Here is a 24577-nt window from a genome sequence, read left to right as displayed (position 1 = left end):
CCATTTTCTTTTCTGATGCTTTTAGTCTTTAATGAACAACATGCTGACTCTAAAGCCTCTTACTGCTGGCCATGATGTGGGCAAGGAACATTCCTTCTCTGAGAGGCAAACGGGACTTTGGCCCTGTCCTGCTGGGATCTCCTCCATGCTGTCCCAGCACACCTGGCCTATCAGCTGGGCCTGTGCTCTGTGTCCACCTCCCTGTTCAGTCCCTCCTGTCTGGAGTAGAGAGCTGCCATTCCCCAACCACTGACTCTTCTGCCTCACTGCCTCTCTGGCTCCCCAGTGTGAAGAATTCTTCTGTGTTTGTTCTGTTGCAAGGTCAGCAAAATTAGGGATGACAGCCTGGTACACCTCCATGTTTGGGATCTTGTGCCCTTCTACCCATGAAGGCAAAAACCTCAAAAAAAAAATAATCTGAGCACATGCCCCATCACTGAACTTTATACCTATGGCTCTAGTAGGACAGTATTTTATGGCTCACTTGATCAAACAGCTTTCCCTTATGTCTTCTAAGAATATACATATAAAACCTGTGATAAGAGCTTGGAATCCAGTGGGGGTGACTATATATACCACAAAAGAAAGCGAAGTAACTTCAGAAACTTGACAGCTGTGTGGAATGAACAGAAAGAAGGCCAAGTAGGAATTTCAGAGACAGGAAGAAAGGGCGGTGTCTGGAGACTCCCAGAGGCAGAGAAAGGAGGGTCGTGCAGTACACACGTGTCATTACAGCTGAGAGTATAAAGTGAAGATGCACACAGCAAATTCAGGGCAGACTGGAGCTCACTGTGGAAGGCAAGATGGTTTCTGACGTGACAAGATCTGATTTAGGAGAACAGTGGCACGTGTGGCTTACTGAAGAGGCAGTGGTTCTAGTTACTTAGGCAAGAACCAGCAATCCAGGTGAACTTTGGGTCTTGGGATTGCTGATGGACAGGTATACAAAACTCCTCTGAAATCAGGAGATGATCTAAAAGCCAAGATCAAGTCAGAGGTTTAATTTGTTCTATGTGAATGACAATGCAGCTTGTGATAAACAAATGCACCATTTTTCTATAGAATATGCAAGGATTCCACAGGTAGAATTTTGAAATGGGTATTTCATGGCTAGTCACAGTGCTCAGAATATAGTAGATAAGCTATATTTTCTAAGAAATCAACTTCCATGTCTGGATTTAACAAAGCATGTCTTCCGTTATCCTCTACTTTGTAATTCATACAATGTTCTGTGTCTCCATTTTTAACTAACCAGGGCTGCATGTGTGTTTTCCTGCAGGGCTGGAGACTGAATCCAGGGCTTTGCGCATTAGTGCTGTGCCTTAAGCTACATTCCCAGCCTCAGTCATTAGTCTCTGACATGTCTATGTATTTTCCAAATCCCCAAATAGATCTGTTACTCCTCAGCCCTGAACAAATAGAAGATTCTCAGAAGGATGCTGAATTAGTGAGCAAAACCAGGTGTCAGTCCTGAACCCTGAACTGGCACTTGCGGAGTTTCTCCTGGTGTCCCGGGATGTCTCTCAAGTTCCTACCACCAGAGGCATATGGGGTTCTGGCCAGGGCGTCAGGTCTAAATGCAGTTAGAGGGGGATCTATTCTGTGTTTCAGATGAGGCCTCACCTCTTGAAAACAGGAGTGTGGAAATAAGATGAAAAGGCCTTATTTATTAAAAAAATAAGTGACCGGGTGGTGGTGGTGCACACCTTTAATCCCAGCATGCATGAGGCAGAAGCAGGCGGATCTCTGTGAGTTTGAGGCTAGCCTGGTCTATAAGAGCTAGTTCCAGGACAGGCTCCAGAGCTACAAAGAAACCCTGTCTCAAAAATCAAAATAAGTAAATAAATTTAAAATAAATAAATAAATAAAAATAAAAAAATAAGTGAACATGCTATTTAAGTCAACACAAGGGAGAGGGATATAGGCCCTCAACAGCCTTCTCATTTGCTGGATTTGTGGTGGCTAACTTCTCTTAAGTGGAAGGGTGAGTGCCAAAAATCTAACTGTAATTGCCACAGCGTGGATAGCAGCACACAGAGCACACTGATCAATCCGATGGGAACTGATTTAAAAATATGTAACAGTAAAACCCGGTAGGTGGAATTAGATACAGCATGGCCTTGTGTGGCCATGTTTCCATGACACACTGTGTCAGCTGTGTTCCTGCCACACACACTTGACTACACTTCAATCCCAGCTGCTCATGTCAGGACATACTTACCACAGCCTCCACAGCAGGTGAATTGTCCCCTACCACCAGTAAAGTAGAACACCTAGGAACACGCGGAAGAAGAGGAGATGGTTAGCAAGTAAATGGACAATGGATTCGTCATGACAGGCAGATACATAGCCATTCAGCAGGGAGACTGGGGCACTTACTTTAATGTTTTCAACCTGTTATCATTTTGGCCCAATATAGGTCTTTCAATTTCCAGGTCTCTGCGTCTAGACAAACAAAGCAGAATCAGTATTGTTTGCAGGAGATCGTGGCCCTTCATGTGTTTCCCGAACATGTAATCCAGAGTATGACAGTCTAGGAACACTGTCTTTTCTTCACACCTCAGGATGGAAGGGCCCTGAGCTATTCTCCTTAGCAGCTGTTTCCACAGCTACAGAGCAGGAGTGGATTTTACGGATGCTAAAAAGGGGGGAGAACTTTAAAACTAACAGGAGCCCTACTGAAATCCTCAAGTCTAACTTGAATTTTCCAATTGGTCTGTAGGAATGAGTCCCTTAGGAGGAGGGAATGACATACTTTTATATGAGAAGAGGATTTTACTTATTAAAGCTTTGCAAAGAACTTTTTAGTCTTTTTTATTTCAATGAAAAGTAGAAAGCTCTCCAGACCAGATCCGAAGCTTGGCATCACACCTTACAGGCTATGTAACTGCAGACTTCCTGCTGACAAATGCAGCCTTCTCCACTATCTTCCCTCTGGAAAACTATCACTAGGGTAAGAACCAGTGCTCTCTCCTCAGCCTACCCTCTGACAGCGAAGGTATGAAAGTAAATTTTGAAATACTCAAGGAAAAAGGAGTTGACTTACATCCTTGTGTTACTCTGACTGATTCATGACAAGGTATCAGCAAACAGAATCAAAATCAAGGCCTAATATTCTTCTCTCCATTGTTTTTTTGTAAGGGCGTCCTTCTGGTCCCTACCATTATTTTCTTTTTCTTTTCTTTTCTTTCTTTCTTTTTTTGTTTTTGTTTTGTTTTTCAAGACAGGGTTTCTCTGTGGTTTTGGTGCCTGTCCTGTGAACTAGCTCTTGTAGACCAGGCTGGCCTCGAACTCACAGAGATCCACCTGCCTCTGCCTCCGGAGTGCTGGGATTAAAGGCATACACCACCACTGTCCTCTTTTCTTAAATATATGTAAGCTAGGTTTCTCTTTTTTCCCCCTCAAGACAACCTAGAAACTACAACTGTTTTAGAGCTCACAGTTTCCTTCTTTAGAGATCTTTCTAAAACTGTCTATACTTTTCCATCCTAGAATGGTCAAACCTCATCGGCAGGACAACAATGGCAGTAGATTATTCCTCCCGTCTGCTTCCTTAGACGTCACAGACTTTAGAGCTGGACTACACAGTTAATAGAAGGAATGACAAACAACTCTACCCATTATAGGAACCCAGGAAGAGCTGGAGGTTTTCTTGGTTGATGTCTTGAGCAATGTGCAGTCTGTAGGTTTGAATGAGGTCCAAATTGGCCTGCAACTCCTCCTAGAATAAGTCAAAGAAAACACCAGTAAACTGGGCTGCAGAACAAGTCCATCCTATTTGGTTAGTATTCTCAGTGGCAATAGCCTTTCCACGCAGGGATTTGGGGCAGAGCTCAGGATTTACTAATGTACAGATACACTGAATGGCTAACATCTTTATTTGTCTCATCATAGTTCAGTTCCATATTCTGTGTCAAATGAGGGCACCAACTGGTATATGGAATGGCACGTACTAAAAATAGTTACATAGAGCAAAAAATGTAACGCCTAGACAGTACCCATTATGATTTTACTCATTTGAAGTTCAAAAGCAGGCAAAAGTAAAGAAGAGAACTAAGTACATTGTTTAGGAGGATTAGTGAACAGGAAGCACAGAAGAGAACTTTTTTGGTTGGTAGAAATATTCTACATAATAAAATATATGGTAGGGCTGGAGAGATGGCTCAGGGGTTAAGAGCAGTGGCTGTTCTTCCAGAGGACCTGAGTTCAATTCCCAGCAACCACATGGTGGCTCACAACCATCCTTAATGAGATCTGGTGCCCTCTTCTGGCTTGCAGGTGTAATGCAGACAGAATACTCTATACACAATAAATCTAAAAAAAAAATATGGTAATAAATAAATCTAAAAAAAATAGGACAAAGATCAGAGACATTACATTTATAGTGTGTACATCGTAGTATATGTGAATTATGTCTCCTTAATCAAGGAAACAATATAGATGGAGGTCACCCACCAACAAAAGAATGAGAGTAAAACCCCAAGGACTTAGAAAGCTGAAGGAAGAGGATCCAAGTTTGAGGACATGCCTGGGCATAGGCATTGTTTCAAAGGCAAGAAAGAAAATAATCAGACTTAGAGTGACTGCCTGTAAGAAACAGGAAATGAGATGGGTTGTAGATTTTCTGTAATAGGGCTGTATAAGCTCCTTTCTCTAAACAAAAGTACATTTGTTACACTGATAAAATGTAATGAAATAAAAGAAAATAATGAAGGAAAGACTACTACTTTGGAGCTGGACCTTGATTTAAATGTCAGCTCCTTCATTTTCCATGTGGAAAATGGTGGCATATTATGCTGTTTCTGCCCTTTGGTTTTTCTATCTTAAAATAAAGCCAAAGGTGCTGGAGAGAAAGCTCAGTGGTTAAGAGCATTGGTTGTTCTTCCAGAGGACCCAGTCTTACACCACATAAGCAAGATAAAAAAAACTACCTCGCACATACATAATCAGAAGAAGGTAAGAGCCTGATCTGTCCTAACCTTGCACTTTCCTTGAGGTGTATTCAGAATACTAAGTACTCCAGACTGGCTAGCCTCTGCCCCTCACGGTAACTGTTCTTCCACACCCCAGCCGCCTCACAGCTCCTGACCTCATTGCTCAGTTTCTCATCACTCACTTTTCCCTCTGAAAACAGGACTGCAGGCCAATCCCCACCAACAATTATCCACAGTACAGGTCGCCCCTGCTGCAGATTTCAGTGTCCGCCAGTCCGTGAGGACAGAATGAGATCATCTCTAAGCTCCTCTCACAAGAACATCTCAGCGCATTTGTCTTCTCCTTCTGAAACTTGTATTTCTGTGAGGCCTTCTCTGAACCCCCCGGTGGCTCTAAAGATGTCTGGTGAGCACTGGTGTTGTCAAACAACAGATGGCATTCTGCTCACAGGGGACAGGTGGGGAGATGCTGTTTTCTGTCACTCTCCAAGTGCCAAGATCCATGAGCTAAGAGAAGCCTCCCCACAGGCCTGGCCTTGGCAGGGCCACATGTCCTTCTGACTGCAAGGGATATGTTATCTGCCAGGATCCAGGAGATTGCAAGGTACCTCTCTTTCATCCCTAAAACACAACAAAGCTTCGCACACAAGCCAGTAAACCCAGCTCTTCCGGAGGCACAGGTGCTTACCTGCCCAAAGTGATGAGCCAAAATGATGTCCACGATGTTGGTCGTTAAGCCTGAGAGCTGGAAGAGAAAAACTGTGTTAGGAGAATGAGCACACGGGAGCAGTCACAGGCTGTCCACTAAAGGAGGGCACTTTACACACAGTGTCTGCTAAAGCAAACAAACACAGACCAGTATCATGTCAAAGAAATGGGCGGGGGGGGGTATACAAGGAAAAACTAAGTATTATTTCCATGGTATGAGCACAGCTTCCTTTGAAACAGGGCTGGAAGGAATAGTAGCCATTCCTTCAAAAACAGTGAGACCTGAGACCCGTGGCAGTCTGCCGCTCATCCCTGCTCCTCTTTCTGCATCTACACTGGGTTGATGGCAGCAGAGATCGACTTACAACCCGGCCCAAGACATGCAAGAGACAAAGGAAAAATTCCTTCCAGTTTTAGCCATCTTTATTTCAGGCAGTGGGAGGAATAGCTATATTTACAGCTCACATTTTGAACATTTTTCTCCCAGTTCTTCCCATTTCAAAATGATGCATCTCACATCTAATAAACGCAGCGATCTGTAAATCTGGAGACAGTCTATTTTCAGAAACATCTCCAGCTCAAATGATCTTGCCAATTCCCTTTAAGCTTTCTTCCTGGGCTTTGGATGGAATTCCTACTGAGGACTTGGATTGTAGGTGACATAATGAGTTGGAGGTGGGGAAGCAGAAAAGGAGGTGAAGGAGAGACAGGGACATAGGTGAAGGTTAAGGAAACAAGATGGCCTGACATCACCCTGTGGGCTATCAGTGAGCCACAGGCTACAGAGGAAAGAGGAGGAGGATTAATTACCCAGCTCACTTCATGTGTTGCAATATTCAGAATGCTCAGACCCAAAGTGTTCTATGAATGTGACTAGGTTGTTATACATCTAGGTGTGAGGGTCGTATACTAGACAGGTGAGCATATTTTACAGCATCAGACTGAGAGAGAATTCCAACACAGCTGGCACCAGCATTGTTAGTAAACCCCATCCAAAGCTAGGGAAGGCAACAGTCTCCAATGTAAATAAATGTGTGGAGCATAGACAGATTGTGCAGAATCTGGTCTGTTGATAGGTAGAAAATATATGCAGGGTCTCATTTATCTGGAGTTTGAAAAACAGACCAGGATAGCCTGAAACTCACAGAGACATATCTTCCTGCCTCTGCCTCCAGAGTGCTAGAATTAAAGGTATGTCCCACCATCCCTGTCTCAGATAGGTTTTTCTTTATATGAGAATTTTGTAATTTTCCTTATCAAACAGCCAAAATCTTTTTTTTTGTTGTTTATTTGTTTTAAAAACAAAGTCTCACAATATAGCTCAGTCTGGCCTCAAACTCTATCCCCATCTCACATCAGGCCTCAATAAGACAAATTTTTGATCATATATTATTCCATTCTATAGCATTACATTTGTGTTACCTTCTCTCATTGGTAATTAGATTTTATCTTTTTGTTTTACAAATGTTTTCACAAGTATCCTAGCATGGTGAGTTTCTTGCTATGTGACCTTAAAATTTATTAATTGATTTGGTTAACCTGAGAAGAGCAGTTTAAACAGTAGAAAAAAAGATCAGGCGATGGTGGCATACACCTTTAATCCCAGCACTTGGGAGGCAAAGGCAGGTGATCTCTGTGAGTTTGAGGCCAACCTGGTCTACAGACGGATTTTCATGACAGCCATGGCTTAAAAGAGAAATCATGTCTGGAAAAACCAAAAAAATAAAAACAGCAACAAAAAGCAGCAAAACATAAAAAATCCAAACAAAATAAAATAGTGGCTGGTATACAGTAAGCATTAAATATGTGTTAATTTTTTAAAAAGTCATTATAACCTTCCATTTACAACTATATCACTATCTTTAAAGTTCTCAGATACTAAATTCCTGGATATCATAGGTTTGAGAACCAATAAATCCCTGATAAATGTGATCAATGATGCTGTAGTACTGTTTTGGTGGTAAATTACAAAGACATTCATGGTAGCCAGCAGGTGTCTAAAAGCAGGTATTTAAAAATGAGATTATTACATTAGTCATCTTCCTGATAAGGGAATGAAAGCAAGTTTTTTCTCTTATGGAAAACATCACTGCTTTAACTTCAACACCCATATATTTAAATTAAGACATATAAATAGAATTTGCCTTCAATAAGAAAATGAACTGCTTCCATTGCAAACTGAAAACAGGGATCACGTTTTAATGTAGGGGAACCCAATGCTAACAGAATACGATGCTTTCTCCATGGTCTCTCCTTTACTCGAGTTGAGCATGGGGATTTTTATATTCATTAGGTCGTTAGCATACTTATTTTGTTTTCTGTCTGCTGGCACATATTTTAGAGATCAAATTTCTTCATTTTTTTCATATGGTGAAAATTAATAATCCATATGACATGTGGAACAGTAGGAAAGAGCTATTTCTGTGTTTACTAGAGATATGATTCACTCATTCATTTTATTTGTTAAAAGAATAAAAATGCAAAGCAGACTAAGATATTTGAGAGACAAGAATCCAACAAGAGACTTACGTGCAAATTTTTTAAAAAAGATTTATTTATTTTTATTTGCACTGGCGTTTGCCTGCATGTATGTCTATATGAGGGTGTCAGATTCCCGGAACTGGAGCCATGTGGTGCTGGGAATTGAACCCAGGTGCTTTGAAAGCGCAGTCATTGCTCCTAACACCTGAGCCATCTCTCCAGTCCCATAAATGCAAAATGTGTTTATGTTGAACGGGGGGGGGGGGGCATACAAGAGGGGCAGAGGATTTCAGAAGGAACTTTACAAGAATATTCCAAAAATAGGCAGAGATGTCATTGCCTCTTAGGGAAATTCAAGTTATAACCTATAACATTAACAAAGATGGTAAGAGGTGGGGTATAGCATGATATTACAGTACTTGCCTAGCATGTAAAATGGTCTGGACTCATTGCCTATAGCACAAATAAGAAACAAAGATGATGGCAGGACAGTTTTCGTTGCTGTTGCAATGACAGCAAGAATGATAGCAAAGAAGCAAGACACAGAAGAATATAGGCTACAATACCAATTATAAGAAGCTTCAGAACAGATGAGACCAGTCTGTTGGTAACAGAAGTCAGAATAAGGAAATAACGGGCAAAGAGAATCTGTCTTGAAGAGGTAGAAGATCTGAAACGACTCCATGGCTGGGTGGTGATAACATGTGCTAATATTCATAAGCTGCATATTTAAAGCATTTTGTGAGGGGCTGTGGATGAAGTTCGATGTTACGAATGCTTGCATAGCATATTCAGTTCACAACACTCAACAAAACGAAACATCTCATTTTGCCTTTAAGCTTCATGGAAAGGTAATTTTCTAAGGGACGAGAAAATGAACAGATGGACACTGTATTGAAGGACTTACTTTGGAAGCTGCCCAGTCAATCCAGCCTTTAGCACATGGGTCAATGTTAATGAGCACAAGGCCTTCTACCAGCTCTGGATGATTGAGCTGAGAGAGAGACAGAGACAACTGTGTGAGACGCCCACTCCCCACTCCTTTAAAGCAGCAGCCATGCTCAGCAGGTCTGGGCTAGGCCTCGCTCCTAGTGTCTGGAAGGAGGACTGCAGAGATGCTCTGGAGCCCTTACAGACAATTCCTCTTGACATCTGACCCAGCACCTAGAAACCAGGCTCTCAGGATGCTATTAGGCCATCTTCCCTTCATGGGTGCTGAGGGAAGGCAAGATTTTGTGGCTACAGCAGAGGAGAGCATGCTGCAGTTGTTTGACTCGCAGGGGGACTTCCTTATGGACGAGTGTGCTAAAGCACTTGGCATAGGGGCTTCTGTGGGCTGCTGTGGGACAACATGGGCTCCTGATTTTTTTTTTTCTTGAAGCTGCCTGAATAGGCAATGCCATCCCAAACTCCGTCCCCTGTGGCCCAGGAGGGATCACAACAAGAGTCCTCCCCTATGACCCAGGAGAGATCACAACAGGAGCCTCCCCTATGACCCAGGAGGGATCACAACAGGAGTCCTCCCGTGGCCCAGGAGGGATCACAACAGGAGTCCTCCCCTATGGCCCAGGAGGGATCACAACAGGAGTCCTCCCGTGGCCCAGGAGGGATCACAACAGGAGTCCTTCTATAGGGTTGGAAGGAGACTGTAGTCCCGCTGTTTTGTCACATGATGGTGTCAGTTCATGGCTTCTCAAGCTCATTTTTCATGGCTTTAACAATCCCCCCAGAAGCCGTATCTGGGTCTCTTTACAACGTTCTGGCCTCATATATGGATTTTCAGGTCCTCTACACACAAGGCAAGCCTTTACACACACACACACACACACACACACACACACACACACACACACACACACACAGAGGCTGGAGCAGTTGCAACTTACAAAACCAACACAAGCAGGCACCCAGCTGGGACCCACACACTGCCTTGGGGAGTTGAGACTAATCCTTCCTGTACTTACTGCAAATCGGCTGAGGATGTAGGCTCCTGCTCCAACTCCAATACCAATGATGCCCTTCAGACTGTGAAGAGGACACATCAACAATTGCCTGAGTCAACTACCTTTGGAAAGAATACAAGCTGCGTGTATACAAGAGTCTCACACAGTTTCTTAGACAAGCTTCTTCAACTTTTCAAACTTCAGTGTCTTACCAATATCAACAAGGGTAACACCACCTACTTTCAAATTTGCTTTTAAAGGTTGATAAAATATGCTGTGGGGGTGGTGGTACACACTTTTAATTTCAGCACTTGGGAGGCAGATGCAGGCAGATTGTTGTGAGTTCCAGGCCAGCCTGGTCTACATAGTGAGCTCCAGGAAGGCCAGGGCTATAAGAGAGACTCAGTCTAAAAAACTGTGTGTGTGTGTGTGTGTTTGTGTGTGTGTGTGTGTGTGTGTGTGTATGTCTCAAACCTGGAATTCATTTTCACTACTACCTCAAAATTCATTAGTAAATCTTGTAGAAACGACCCAGAATTATTTCCATTAGTTACTACCCACTTTACGTTTTTATAATTTTAATTTTTTTAAATAAATAAGCTTTCATTTATTTTTAAAGATGATTGTATTTAAGTAAATACACCTGTATCTGTGTGTGAATTAAGTGCAGGGTGAGTGTGGAGTCCAAAAGAGGGCAATGAATCTCCTGGAGCTGGAGCTAGAGACAGTTGTTAGTCACCCAACAGAGGTACTGGGAACCACCTAGGTTCTCTGCAGGGGCAGGAATCTCAACTGCTGAGCCCTCTCTTCAGCCCTCACAATGCATTTTAATCCAACCCTAAACAGAATCAAGTACCAAGCTAATTTTATCTTTTTCCTAAACTACTATGTTTGTTTAACTTGTCTCCATACATTTTCCTTTTACTCTTCTACAAATAACTAGAATAGGAATAATTCTTGTTTTAAAGTTAAATAGTTTTACCAACATATAATTTATATACCTACAGTAATCCCTTTAAAAGTCTAACTATGTATCACTCCAGAATTAAAATTCATTGATGTCTTTCTTTATTACAATAAGGACATTTGATGTGGGATTCCCCTCTGTATGCTGTGAATACCATGGGTTAATGAATAAAGCTGCTTTGGGAGAGCAGAATCGAGTAAGGTGGGAATTCCAAGCAGAGGATGAAAGAAGGCAGAGACAGGGAGACACCATGGAGATGCCATGTAGCCACCTGAGGAGAAAGACCCGCATGCCGGTACCAGTAAATCATGAGCCTCATGGTAAAAGATAAAATAATAGAAATTAGGTTAATTTAAAATGTAAGAGTTAGTTAATAAGAAGCTTAAGCTAGGGGGCTGGAGAGATGGCTCAGAGGTTAAGAGCATTGCCTGCTCTTCCAAAGTTCCTGAGTTCAATTCCCAGCAACCACATGGTGGCTCACAACCATCTGTAATGGGGTCTGGTGCCCTCTTCTGGCCTGCAGGCATACACACAGACAGAATATTGTATACATAATAAATACATAAATATATATTTTTTTTTTAAAAAAAAGAAGCTTAAGCTATTGGCCAAATAGTATTGTAATTTTAAATACAGTTTTTGTGTGATTATTTCAGGTCTGGGCGGCCAGGCACGAACAAGCAGTCTCCACCAACAGATATTGTGAACTTTTATCTGATCTTTCAGACTTATGGAATCTGGTCTGTGCTTCTCAGGTTGTTCAACATGCCTTTCCTCCATTTGATCTTACAAATATTCTGTCTTTCTTTTGCTCTGGCCCTCTGTCATAGCCTATATGGCACGTACCCAGGAGGACATTTGCTAGCTAGCTTCATTTATGAGGAGCCTGCTCTTTTAGCTATCATAATATTCATCTATTTCTTTGTACTGATATTGCTTAGTGCTAAAGATCAATCTCAGGGCACAATACTTGCTAACATGTGCTTTATCACTGAGATACACCCCTACCCTACTTTGTCTAAGGCATCTATTATGATTGGTTATCACCTACACCCACCTAAGTGCAATGAACATTATGATTCTTCTGTTTGTGGATCACTAGTTTAGAGAATATAAACTAGAGTCAAAACAAGACAATAAATCTCAATGAAAAGACACCTGTTTATTGGGAGTGAAACCCTGGGTTTCATTTGCAGCAAAGAGAGGGGAGAAAGTAGAAGACTATAGAATCTACTCACCTTAAGTGTGTAAGTACAGGAGGCAGCATTTCAGCTAGCTCATCCATGGTGGGGTACTGATACCTGAAACCGAGAAGAACACCTTCTGAATTAGAAGCATCCACAATTCCCAGTCTCTAGGAAACCTTGACCAGTCCAGGAATCTTGGAGAAACACAAGATTTTTCTTTTCCTTTTAACCAAGGGCTCAAAGGGTGTGGTATAGTTGCCTGGAAACAACTGTGGCCTGATCCATGATCCTCCACGGTGGCCACGTGAGGAAGGAAGTAAGAGGGGCCACACCCTTTATAGCAGAAGAAGCTATAGGAAGAGAACTGGCGAGATGGCCGACTATGTGCTAGTTCCAAACTCTTAACATTCGTTTCCAGGCTCAGGAATGTCCAGCAGCAAGAGACAACTCAGGAAATAGCTTGCAGTCTGTCAATCATATTTAGGAAGTTAATTGTAACAGAAAATATCAATTTCCTGGGCCTATGCACTATTATAGAACTTGGGTTCCTCAGAATAAATACTCATTTATTTCATTTAGGTGTAAGATAACATGTTTCTTTTATAAACTGCTTAATTATAATATGAACTGATTCTAAAATGGGCAGGCAATCCAGGAGCTGACCAGAGGAAGAGTAAGGAGAAAATCACAGAGATGATAGATTCAAAGAGGGACAGGATATTTTAAGATTATATATAATATATATATATCTTACAGTAAATTGTATTAGAGTAAGTATGTGCATGTGTGCTTGTATGTATTTGGCTAGTCTTTATATAGTAAATGGCCTCCTATATAAGGAGGTAGGATGTGTTCCAATAACCAATATGGAGCTCAGACTGCATCGGGTGAACACTATATGGGATAGAATGTTCTCAAAACTATTTATGCAAAAGTCAGGAAAAACCTTGATGGATGTCATCTGGATGAATGACAACTGCTTATTTATGATATGAACTGATTCTAAAATCAGCAGGCAAGCCCAGGGGCTGCCCCAGAGGAGAAAGAGTAAGGAGAGAGTCACAGAGAGGACAGCATCAATGAGAGAGAGGATATTTTAAAATGACACTGATTGTGTGTGAGGTGCATGCGTGTGAGGTGCGTGCGTGTGCCTGTAAAATAATCGCCCATATGCGTGTTAAATAATCGGCCGTGTTTGGTGACCTCTGCCCTCTGCTCCACAATCAACAGGCACTCAGTCTGCTTCTGCTGAACACGGTAAGGAATGGAGCGCTCTCACACCACCTGCTTACAAATTAGGAAAAAATCTTGGTAGGTATCACCTGGGCAAATAACAACTCCTATCTGAGAGACACAACAGCTTGGAAAGAGTCAACAAAGATTCTGTAACAAGACTTCTTGGGTTTGAATCCCAGCTCGGCTTCTTATTTGTACAGTGACACAGATCCTATAGGGTTGTAGGGATCGAGTGCGCTAACAAACATGAGCATTTAACGGTTTCCGGGAAGCCTGGGTTCTATGTAGGTGCAGGCGCCCCCTTGGGAATCTGTGACGCCGACATACAGAGCAAGTTTAGCACGATGTTGAGTGCCAAGGTCAGGCAGATGGTACCCCTGCCTGTCAAGATGGCGTCAGAATAAATGGTTCCCCAGGTGTCCAAAATCCATCTCTAGGTGGGAATTCTAATGGGAAGGCACTCCCAGAGCAGGTTCAGAGGAGTCTGGGCTCTGCCTATGTGTCTGGCACTTTAGGAAGAGACACAGAAGTGACAAGTGTACAACAAAGGAATCGGGACAGATGGGAGTCCGTGAGAAGTGGGAGCTTCAGACACATTCTGCCTGTGACTACAGGTACATAGGTCCCGGCCATGCAGTGGCAATCCTGGGTATGTGAAAACACAGCAGCCCTCAACACACTTACACACAGGCTTCTGAGACCAGGAGCAGAAAGACAGGCAAGCAGCACCACTTGTAAGTGTGGTACCATCACAGGGAGGGAAACACACCAAGAGCCCCTACCATCCACCCATTTGTTGTTTGGCCGCATGCCTCCCAGAAGTCTTCCCTGTGGCCTTACCCTGTTGGGAAGGAGGGGGCCCCTTCTTGCTGGCCTGGGGCATCCACGTGACAGACAGCAAAGTGCTGGGTGATCTCCTGCATATCCTCGAAGTTGAAGAAGGTGTTGAAACAGGATTTATCTATGAGACGAGAACACCCGTGGATCACAAGCTCTCCAGCTCTCCCCAGGTTTCCTCTGCTCAGCAATGCTGAGCCCCTGCTCTTTCCCTCCCTTCTCAGCCCCAGTCCACTTAAGTGAGGAGTCTGCACACAGCCTCACTCAGGCTGCTGAAGGAAGACTCCACAGGAGGCACCTCTGTGCCTGGAAAGCAATTGGTTCTCAACTCTACACCATGGGTTCAGAGTAGGAACACCTTGTGGATGTTTGCTGGGTTTCCTGGTGGTGCACAAAATAATCTCCTACCCACAATGCTGTCTTTCATGCACCTTGATCCTCTACCTGAGGAGGAGATACTGACCTTCCCCTGACCCTGGGTAGAGGACATTCCCAGCTGCTGACCACCTGGGGCTTTGTCAGAACTGCTGTGCGCATGGAGGACATGCTGCCCTATTTCTTTCCTCTTAGCATAGGGCCTTCATCACTTCTCATGCTAAATCTCAGCCCTGGGCAATCAACTCAGCACTCTGGAAGCCAGAGCTGCATGAAGGATACAGGTTTTGAGATTCTGTGCACTGGTAGTTAGAACCTAACCTTGAGAGGATATTCCAAGTACTGGCGTTACATAATATTTGGCTTAGAGACTAAACACATTCCACATGTTCAGTATTGCTTTTCTGAAATGCTTTTTTAACAGAAGTACCAAGACTTTTGTATTTTTAAATATCTGCATATAAATAATGAGAAATCTTCTGGTTTTATATTAAACTTGAGTATAAAAAAAAATTTTTTTTTGGTTTTTCGAGACAGGGTTTCTCTGTAGCTTTGGAGCCTGTCCTGGAACTAGCTCTTGTAGACCAGGCTGGCCTCGATCTCACAGAGATCCACCTGCCTCTGCCTCCCAAGTGTTGGGATTAAAGGCGTGCGCCACCACAGCCCGGCTCATTTTTAATCTCACATATACCTAATACAGATTGTCTAATGATTATTGTATTCAGTACTTTTAGTGCACCTCTGTGTTGAATGTGACTATTACCTTAAGTCAGACATAGAAATTTCTACTCATCACAACACAGCAGCATTAAACAGCTCCAGATTTTGTAGTTTTGTATTTGAGCTTGAATAATAGGGATACTCAAACTGCATCATGATGGAGCACCTACTTAAAGAACCTAGTAATAGGCTGTAGAAAGAAAACTTAATAATTCAGTGAGTTTCTCACAACAAAATTAAGTTGAAACTCTAGATTTTTCTAACCTCAAGCATAAACAAAGTACCATGGCTTAGGTGGTGGAAGAGCACTTACTGTGCATGAGCATGGCCCTGCATTCAGTCTCCGGTACCATTACAACCAAATAAAAAACAGGAAAGGGACTTTGGCTCTGCTCTCATAGTGCCTGACAGGTCAGTCTGAAGTGGACATAACAAAAAGGAGAATATAGTCTAAAATCCTCCAAGTACATGCCCTGAATGCTATCTAAAGATGGTAACCCTGCATGTGACAATAAAGATGGAGTGTAAGAAAGACTAGTTCAGCCGGCTAGTGGTGGTGCATGCCTTTAATCCCAGCACTAGGGAGGCAGAGGCAGGCACCAAAGCTACAGAGAAACCTTGTCTCGAAAAAAAAAAAAAAAGTAAATAAATAAATAGACTAGCTCTGCTTTATTAAATACCACTATTTAGGGCTGGAGAGCTAGCTTCTTAGCACCCACATGGTGGCTTACAACCGCCTGTAACTGAAGTTCCAGGAATCTGATGACCCTTTTGGACATCCATAGGTACCAAGCACACAGGCAGTGTACATGCAGTACAAGCAGTCATACATATAAAATAATTTTTCAAAAAAAAATGGAAGACTATCCAAAAAAAATAAAAAAGTAAAAAAAATTTGATTTAATGCCAACACATGACAGGTAGATCTCTGTGAGTTCAAGGCTAGCCTTGAACAGAGAGAGTTCCAGGACAGCCAGGGCTGTTACACAGAGAGAGTCTGCCTTGAAAAACCGATCAATCGATCAACAAATAAATAAAAATGGAATACTATTGTTCCCTTAATATATAGAGATTACAGATGCTGATTAAAAAGTGAAGCTGTAAATCAATACATACGGTTGAGCCCAATGTCATGGTATGTCAGGATAACTGGTCTGTTTCCTTTGGGTAAGCCTCTTATGGTGACGTGGACCATACCATGGGGTGTTTCAATGTCATGTTCCTGCAATAAGACAACATAAAATATTAGAAAGGCTTAATGAATCATAAGGCCACCAGAAACAGACAGTACTACACACACTATTTGAACTTTCTAATTTATTATCTACTAATCAGATAATAAATAAATACACAGAAAAAGATTCCTTGTTGTATTCAAAGCTCAGTTTTAGGAGACCAGGAAATCAAGAATTTGTTGATAAATTTGTAATTTTGTATGGGAAGGAGATGAACAAATTAGATAAAGAGCCAGGAAATATTTAAGAAAAAAATAGTTAAGAAACAGAAAATGTAAAACTATTCCTGGGTAAAAAGCCAGAGGCTTCAAAGATCTTGAACACGTGTCTAGCTGCAGATAATTCCAGTAGACACCAAAAGGCATCTTGGCCTCGAATTTGTCTCCTTTCTTGGATGTGTCCTATATCATCTGTCCATTACAGGAGTGGCTCTTGGCTGCCATGTGTGTACATGAAACCTTTGAGCCACAGCTTCCTAGAGGTAGGAATGCATCTGGTCATGTGATGTCAGCATCTTTCCCTAGGAATTTGTGTTTGGGATCGAGAGACCATCTGTGACTCGGTGCTTCTCCTGAAGCAGGAGTAACCTTGGTAGCTTCTGAGTGGCCAGCCACTACTCTAACTTCTGGTCCTCACTGTGTATGCTCCTAATACAGCCTGCAGCTCCTGGTTTAAGATGTGCTGGGCAGTTTGTTCTATCTATCTCATAGACACGGACCGAAGCAAAATTAAGAGGTAGTCAGAGTAGCGCTCAGCTCAAGGAACTGAGTAAAGCCAGGAAGGTTTGCAATTGGTAGGTCTGGGAGTGCCTGCAGCAACAGAGAATGATGGGTGGAGAAGAGAGAGGGGGCAGAATGTTGAGGTTTATTCTAGTCTTTTCCAACTTTTACATTTCTAAAAAAAATTATAGCACTTTGCCTCATGAATTTCTGCTGAAGTCTCCATCTGTCTTAGAAAGTTTCACAGGGATAAGAAAGAATTAATTATGCCAGTGAGAATCTCAGCAAATGCAATGGATTTCCAGTACAATTTTCTATTTAATAGTGAAGCTCATTAGAACACATGGTTTCTCTCATGTGGAAAAGACAATTCTGCCTAGTAGGACATCAGTATATCTCAAATCCCAGCCTCCAGACAGAGCATAGAGACCTTTATTGATTCCTGTATGCAGGTTTCACTATCTGACATACCCAGTTGCTGATTTTGCCCATGAAAGCTCACTGTATGGCTTAAACAAAAGGAAGAAATGAAGACTAGACTTAGATATTGTGAACTGGTTATAATATGAAGCATAGGGTTTGGATAGAAAGACTATGAAGATATAAATCCCTGTTATTGCATGAACTGTGTATAGACATGTCAGACTTACAGAAGGAATTTACACATACATGTGCTTGTGTACACACAACCAGACCAAGGTAATTTATTGAATATCTGCTTTTTAAACCCTTCCTACATGCTATATTCTGATCTGAGCTCTGAGGTTTATAGAGCAAACCAGAGAGGTGTTGCTGCCTTAGAAATACTATATTCTGGACAGAGTGTCAAACAATGAAACCAAAACCTAACCAATCCATAATAACAGCTTTTGAGAAATACGGTCCTATCCTAGAAAATTAAGAAAGCAAAAAATGCTTTGGAGAAGAGTTTGGAAATCTCTGGCTGTGTTGAGAAGGGCCTGCCTACAACATTTGTACCCTCAGAGGTGTATGTGCGTGTGTGTGTAGGGGGGTTGGCTTTTTTTTTTTTTTAAAGAGTATCTCATTATATATCCCTAGTCACAATCCTCCTTTCAGGTATATCTGAAGACATTCTCAAGCATGGGTATATACACAAAATCATCAGCCATACTTATTTAAAAAAAAAACCAGCCCCCATATACATTAACGGGGAAATTAATAATCATGATTTATTTATACAATGAAATGAAAACAAGCCAACTAGCAGTACAATCATTAACACCAAGAAATATTTAAAAATAAGTGCCTAGTAAGAGCAGGACAGAGAAGATTATGTGTGCATTAAATAATTCATAAAGACATTCCACAGCACACCACAAAGTCTATGTGTTTATGATATTTAACAAATGCAGTATTGGAAGCAATGTATGCTAGTCTGAGGGCTTTGCCTCCTTGAGGAAGAAAATGGAGTCCGAAAGGGAAGTCAAGGGCACCAGAGCTTCGTCTCCATGTTCTGTTTATTGAGAAACAAATATAGGTGGGGAAAGGAGGGAGACGGGACTAAGAGCTCTAATTTTTAGGTATCACAGTTCAAGAAACGTTCCCCAAATTTGTCACTTTGATCATCCAGTAGTAGAATCTTACTTCTGCCTCACCTAAACCTTTAATAAAATCTTGCTCAAACAGTCTGCTTGGGCCCCAGCTAAGCCTCTGAGCCCCAGAAAGCATTCAATTATAATGTGACCTTAACACAGGAGTCTCCCAGTCCCTAGCCAGTAGTCAGTGGTACTATGTGTATAAGAAGATGGACAAGGAGCTGAAAAAGGAGGAACAGAACAATGGTAAAAATGGAGCTGAAGACGACAGGATTAAAAAAAGAACACTTTAACGTGGGAAGGGGGGCGGGACAAATAACTGCTTTGTCATCACCCATAATGTGTATGAAATTCAGAGTCAAAATTGGACCCTCAACAAAAGCTCAACCTTTCAGGAAGAGCTCAGTCCCTACCTCCCCATAATATGCCTTCAGATCGTGTAACAACCGAAGCATCAAAGGGCCAGGAGTCTTCACTCTGATTTGCTGCCCTGTTTTGTTCTGTTGCCCTGTGTCATTGTCCCGGAGTTCCTCTTCCTTTTGGAAGACGGTGAATGTAAATGGTCTGAGAGCAACAGCACGAAGAGAAAGAAGGCACTAACCTCCATGGGGATTTGTGGATATATTTCCATTGTAAACAAGGGGAGAGTGCAGAGACCCAGGCTGTGGAGCTGATTCAATGGTCAGAGCACTTCAGCGTGTGAGCTGCAGCTGCCTTTCTGCTGTATTCAACCTCATCTGTCTCACTGGCTCTTTCTCAAGTGACTTACACATCACTATTCTAGAATGTGACCCACAATGGCAGCCAGTGATCAAAGGGCGGAGCTCAAGATGCCTTCTCACAGGCTCCTGAGTCTGTCTCTGTGTTGTATACTTTATGAACACGCTACACTTCAGACTTATAAAGCAACCCCAGCTCATACAGGCCGCTGAATTCCTTATCCTGACTGCCTTGCCCCATCAACCAAAGATTCATCTTAATCAGAGAGCCTCTTAATTTGAGCTAGGGTGGTACCAGTATTGGATAACCACCAACTCTGGTCTCTTTCTTGTGTCCTCTCCCTTTAGCTAAAGATGTGTTTGCCACAGTTCTACTTTTTTTTTTTTTCAGTTGAGTTATGACCACTTCATGCCTGTCACTACTTCTTTCCTATTAAACATGTTTTTTAGTATAAAATTTTATTGTTCCAAAAAGCAGGTGTGATGTTTGTGGAACTCAGGTCTTTGCTAGGCAATTGTACTTCATCTGAGCTACACTCCAAGTCCTGGTCCATAGGGCTTTTTGATATAATGCCCCATTCACTACCTTACTCCTGTACAGAGGCATAAGGTTCACTTGTATAATCTCACTGCAAAAAATAACCTGCCAATTACTTCTCCTCTGTCCTATCACATTTCCCTGTTTAAAGGTCTATGACACATTTCCTCTGACTCTGGCCTTAACTTTCTCCCCTCCTCCCTCTCGCGCCTTTCACTCTGGTTCACACAACACTTTCAGGCATCTAGTTTTTGCTTTGCGCCCACCCACAACTTCCAGCCTTCCCACAGACATGTTTCTCATCTGAAAATCTTTCTTTTGCAATATGTCAACCTAAAAAGTCTTTTCCTTCTTCAGAACCAGATCAAGTATCTTCTTTCCACAACCTTAGCTAACAATGAGGAGAGAGAAAGAACAACCAGCCAACCCCTAAAATACCCCAGAACTCTCTCTAACCACATGGTGTTTCAGGGGTGTGCTGTGTATGACTCCATGTGTGAGCATCTCTCTACCAATGAGAATCCTGCCCATAATGTTACAAAATTTTTTTCTTAGCACTGTGGCTCTGGGATGTAGGGTTTTAAAAAGTTGGTAGCCATCATACATGTGATGTGATATGACCTGTTGGAGGAATAAACCCTCCACTTACAGAGCGTACAGGCAGGTGGTGATTTGTGATTTTTGTTTGTTTTTGACTTTTCCAGTAAGTTCCTCCTACTCTGTCTCTCACTTGCCACCAACTTAATTCTTTCTTGGTAATAAGACATTGTCCAAGTGACCTCATCTGCAGAGGTTTAAAACCATTTGAACACCTCTGAAGAAGTGATCACATACACTGACTGGCACTGTAGTAATAATATCTAGTCCTCAAATGGGTCCTTTGCAGAGTTACTGCAATTAAACAGGCAACATGAAATTATTCAATCCTTGGTCAAGCCTGGATTATCATACACCATTATCAGCTTCTTCTACAGAAATGATATATCCTGCCAGACAAGAGTTTCTTCCTGTCCATTAACATTCACTGAGTGCTGGGATTAAAGGCTTGGATCACCAACACCTTTCTGGCTGAATTTTCTTAAATTGCTCTTGGTTATCATGAAAAAACTATTACTTTCCTTACAGCAGGGCATTTGTTTAAACTATTGCTCCAACTTTCTAAGTAGTCACAAGGGAGAGAAGAATCAAGAAGCACCAAATAGACAGAGGGACAGTGAGGGGCTTGTCACTGTCGTCACACAGCAAGTGCTTTTCTCCCTCATCAGTTCTGACCACGTCACCTTGAGACACCCCTCCTTCACTATTCTACATCTACATTATAACTTCTGTTTGCCTCAGAGGACCTGAATAGCAATGGAACCACTTGTGACAAGAATCAAGAGAAATAGCACACATTTAATTAATTTTCACAGTTGAAAAAGATCTGTATGAGCTACAGTTGATTAGTAAAGAAAAAAGAAAACTACTGTTTAGACATAAGTTAATGATTCTAAGGTGATTTCCTGAGGCTTTCATCACAGATTCTTTAAAAGATTTTTCTCAGGCAAAACCAAGACCCAAAGGAAACCCTGGTTATGGCTCAGTTTACCCTAGGTCACAGCTGTTCTAGTGGAGAGCATTAATAACTTAGCACCAATAACTGCATTTAGTGACTATGTTGGTCTGACATTTGTTCTGCTCTTCAAGGATATCTAGTCCTGGTTCGTTTTTTTTAACCAACCTGAGTTCCCTTGGAATGGGAACCTCAACTGAGAAAATGGCTCCAAGAGACTGCCTGTAGGCAAGACTATATATAGGGCAATTTCTTGATTAATGACTGATGTATGTGGAAGGGCTCTGTCACTATGGCTGTGTCTTCTCTGGGTTGTACAAGACAGTAGGTTGAGGCAGCCATGGGCAACAAGGCATTAAGCTGTGCTCTTACATGGCCTCTGCTTCAGTTCCTGCCTCCAGGTTCATATCTTGAGTTTCTACTTTGGCTTCTCCTGGTGATGGACTATAAGATGTAAGATGAAATAAACCTTTCCCTCCGCAAGTTGCTCTTGGTCATGTCCTTTATCACAGCAATAGAAAACAAACTAAGACAGAAGCCTCAGGCAAGCTGGGCCATTTTTGACTTCTCACATCACAGTTCCTATGCTTCAGGTCTTCTTGTTCTCATGTGTGTGTGTGTGTGTGTGGTGTATGTGTGTGCGGTGGTGTGTGTGTGGGGTGTGTGTGGTATGTGTTGGAATCTAAAGATTGGACCTAGGGCCTTGTATATGCTAGGCAATCACTCTACCACTAAACTATATCCCTAGTCAGTTTTTCTTTATAACACAGAAATTCCATATATCCAAAACTAGTGACAATCGTATGACCTTAACAAACATCTGCCATCATTCTACTTCTATCAGATCTCAACAAACGTTATATTTTACAGTGCCAGAAGACATTAAAGCTTCACTCGAAATATCAGGACTTTTAGGGAGGCTATTTTTTATGCATGATGAGTTACTTTTGGCAGCAACAGAAGGAAAAAAATCAAAACCACTGTATCTCTACATTGGTAAAATAAGGTTTAAGCTTTATTATCATTCAGATACATTAAAAAAATAAAGTATTTTAAATGAAGGCTCCAAAGACAGGCAAACTAGAACACAACAGTATAGGACTTCATAATAAAAAGAAAAGATGGGATATAGCTTTTTGTGGTTGATTTTCAGGGCTGAGGACTGAACCCAGGGCCTCACATATCAGGCAAGAGCTCTACCACTGAGTTATAGCAGCAGCTCCAATATAAAATAATAATAACTGCCAGGCGGTGGTGGTGCACGCCTTTAATCCCAGCACTCGGGAGGCAGAGGCAGGTGGATCTCTGAGTTCGAGGCCAGCCTGGTCTACAAGAGCTAGTTCCAGGACAGGCTCCAAAGCTACAGAGGAACCCTGTCTCGGGGGTGGGGAGGGAGCTGAACTCAAGTTATCAGGCAGTAAGTACCTTTCCCCACTGAACTATCTCACCGGCCCCTTGCTAGCGTATTATTGTGTGGGTCTTGCGTACCACAAAATACATTCAAAGGTGTGGCCTTAATAGAAGAAGTGTGTTACTTTGGAGGTGGGCTTTGAGGTCTCATATATGCTCAAGCTACTACCAGTGAGACAGGTCTCTTCCTGTTGCCTGCAAGTCAAGATATAGGACACTCAGCTACTTCTCCAGCACCATGTTTGCCTGCACACCACCATATCCCACCATGATAATAATGGACTAAACCTATGCAAATGTAAGCCACCCTGATTAAATGTTCTTCTTTTATAAGAGTTGCCCTGGTCATGGTGTCTCTTCATAGCAATAGAAACCCTAAGACAGAAGTTGGTACCAGGAGGGAGTTATGATTGTGAAAAGCCTAACCATACCTTAGTTTGAAGGAATTTGGACTTTGGGAGTTTGGGTTGGGGAGCAGTGGAATGCTTCAAGCACTGCTTCATGGGTTATACCAGTAGGAACATGGAAGACAGTGGTGCTAAGAGTGATTTGAACTGTTGGGGGCTGCTCAAGAGGTTTCAGAGGAGAAGAATTTTAGTATGTTGCCTAGAAATCGTTCTTGTGATATTTTGGTGATTGCTTTTTGCCCTTGCTGGAGGTGAAAGTTAAGAGTTTTGGATTAATTCTTTGGCAGAGGAAATCTCAAAACAGTCTAGTCCTAGGATAGACTCTGTTGTGCAGTTACTAGTGTTAACTCCAATGAAGACATATAATGAAAAGGAGCAAGGAAAAATATTTGAGGAGAAAGGGAACACCAGGAAGTAGAATGGAGCTAAATTCTGTATTCAAGCAGATAAACAGATTAAGAAATAGAAAAAAGGGAGTGATGACCTCAAGGCAAAAATCTCACCCAGCTAAATTTCCATCTTGTGAAAAGCTTAGAGCCTGGTTTGGTGGTGCACACCTTTAAACCCAGTGCTGGGAAGGCAGAGGTTGGTGGATCTCTGAGTTGGAGGACAACCTGGGTCTACAGATCCATTTCAGGACAGCCAAACTTATGCAGGGAAGGACAGAAATCTGTTGAAGATGTAACTGAATGAGAAGGCCATGTTCTAGTCCCAACAAGTACCAGAAGTTGGCAGCTTTGGCTACATGGTTCTGGCTTTAGAGTCAAGGATAGAAGAAAGGTATTATGGAACTTTCCTTCACGACTAAGAAAAGCAGCTGAGGCCAAACGTGTGGAGGCCTAGAGAGGCCATTGCATCAGTCTGTGAAGTTGAAGTCTGAATTGTCTTGGAGATGTTGGAGATGCCAGAGTCATGGGATATGGGCCAAGGAAAGCTGCTACAAGGGGGTAGAACCAGCCCAAGAGAGAGGTGTGTTACAGTTAACAGAGCTGAAGAGCTGAAGAGTGTGAGACATGGAGATGCAGAGTTTGGAGTGTGCCCAGCTGGTTTTCA

At 42.2% G+C, this 24577-nt stretch overlaps 1 protein-coding gene across 2 annotated transcripts in view; it reads right to left on the bottom strand.

Annotated features, from left to right (window-relative positions):
• Ndrg3 (NDRG family member 3) overlaps window positions 1–24577 on the bottom strand; it is a 66382-nt gene that overhangs the window by 6976 nt on the left and 34829 nt on the right. For both annotated transcript variants that reach the window (XM_050150685.1, XM_050150686.1), the window contains exons 4-12: window positions 16505–16610; window positions 14297–14417; window positions 12272–12334; window positions 10088–10148; window positions 9031–9117; window positions 5623–5679; window positions 3618–3721; window positions 2380–2445; window positions 2222–2273 (exon numbers count right to left, since the gene is read on the bottom strand). In XM_050150685.1, the coding sequence (XP_050006642.1) occupies window positions 2222–2273; window positions 2380–2445; window positions 3618–3721; window positions 5623–5679; window positions 9031–9117; window positions 10088–10148; window positions 12272–12334; window positions 14297–14417; window positions 16505–16610 (717 nt within the window). The remainder of the gene's footprint in view (window positions 1–2221; window positions 2274–2379; window positions 2446–3617; window positions 3722–5622; window positions 5680–9030; window positions 9118–10087; window positions 10149–12271; window positions 12335–14296; window positions 14418–16504; window positions 16611–24577) is intronic.

Source organism: Alexandromys fortis, unplaced genomic scaffold (genome assembly GCF_014885135.2).
Source record: "Alexandromys fortis isolate MF-2015 unplaced genomic scaffold, M_Fortis_MF-2015_v1.1 scaffold_27, whole genome shotgun sequence".
Taxonomy (NCBI): Eukaryota; Metazoa; Chordata; class Mammalia; order Rodentia; family Cricetidae; genus Alexandromys; species Alexandromys fortis.
Note: the sequence above shows the minus strand (reverse complement) of the source record. Positions and strands in the feature narration are given on the sequence as shown.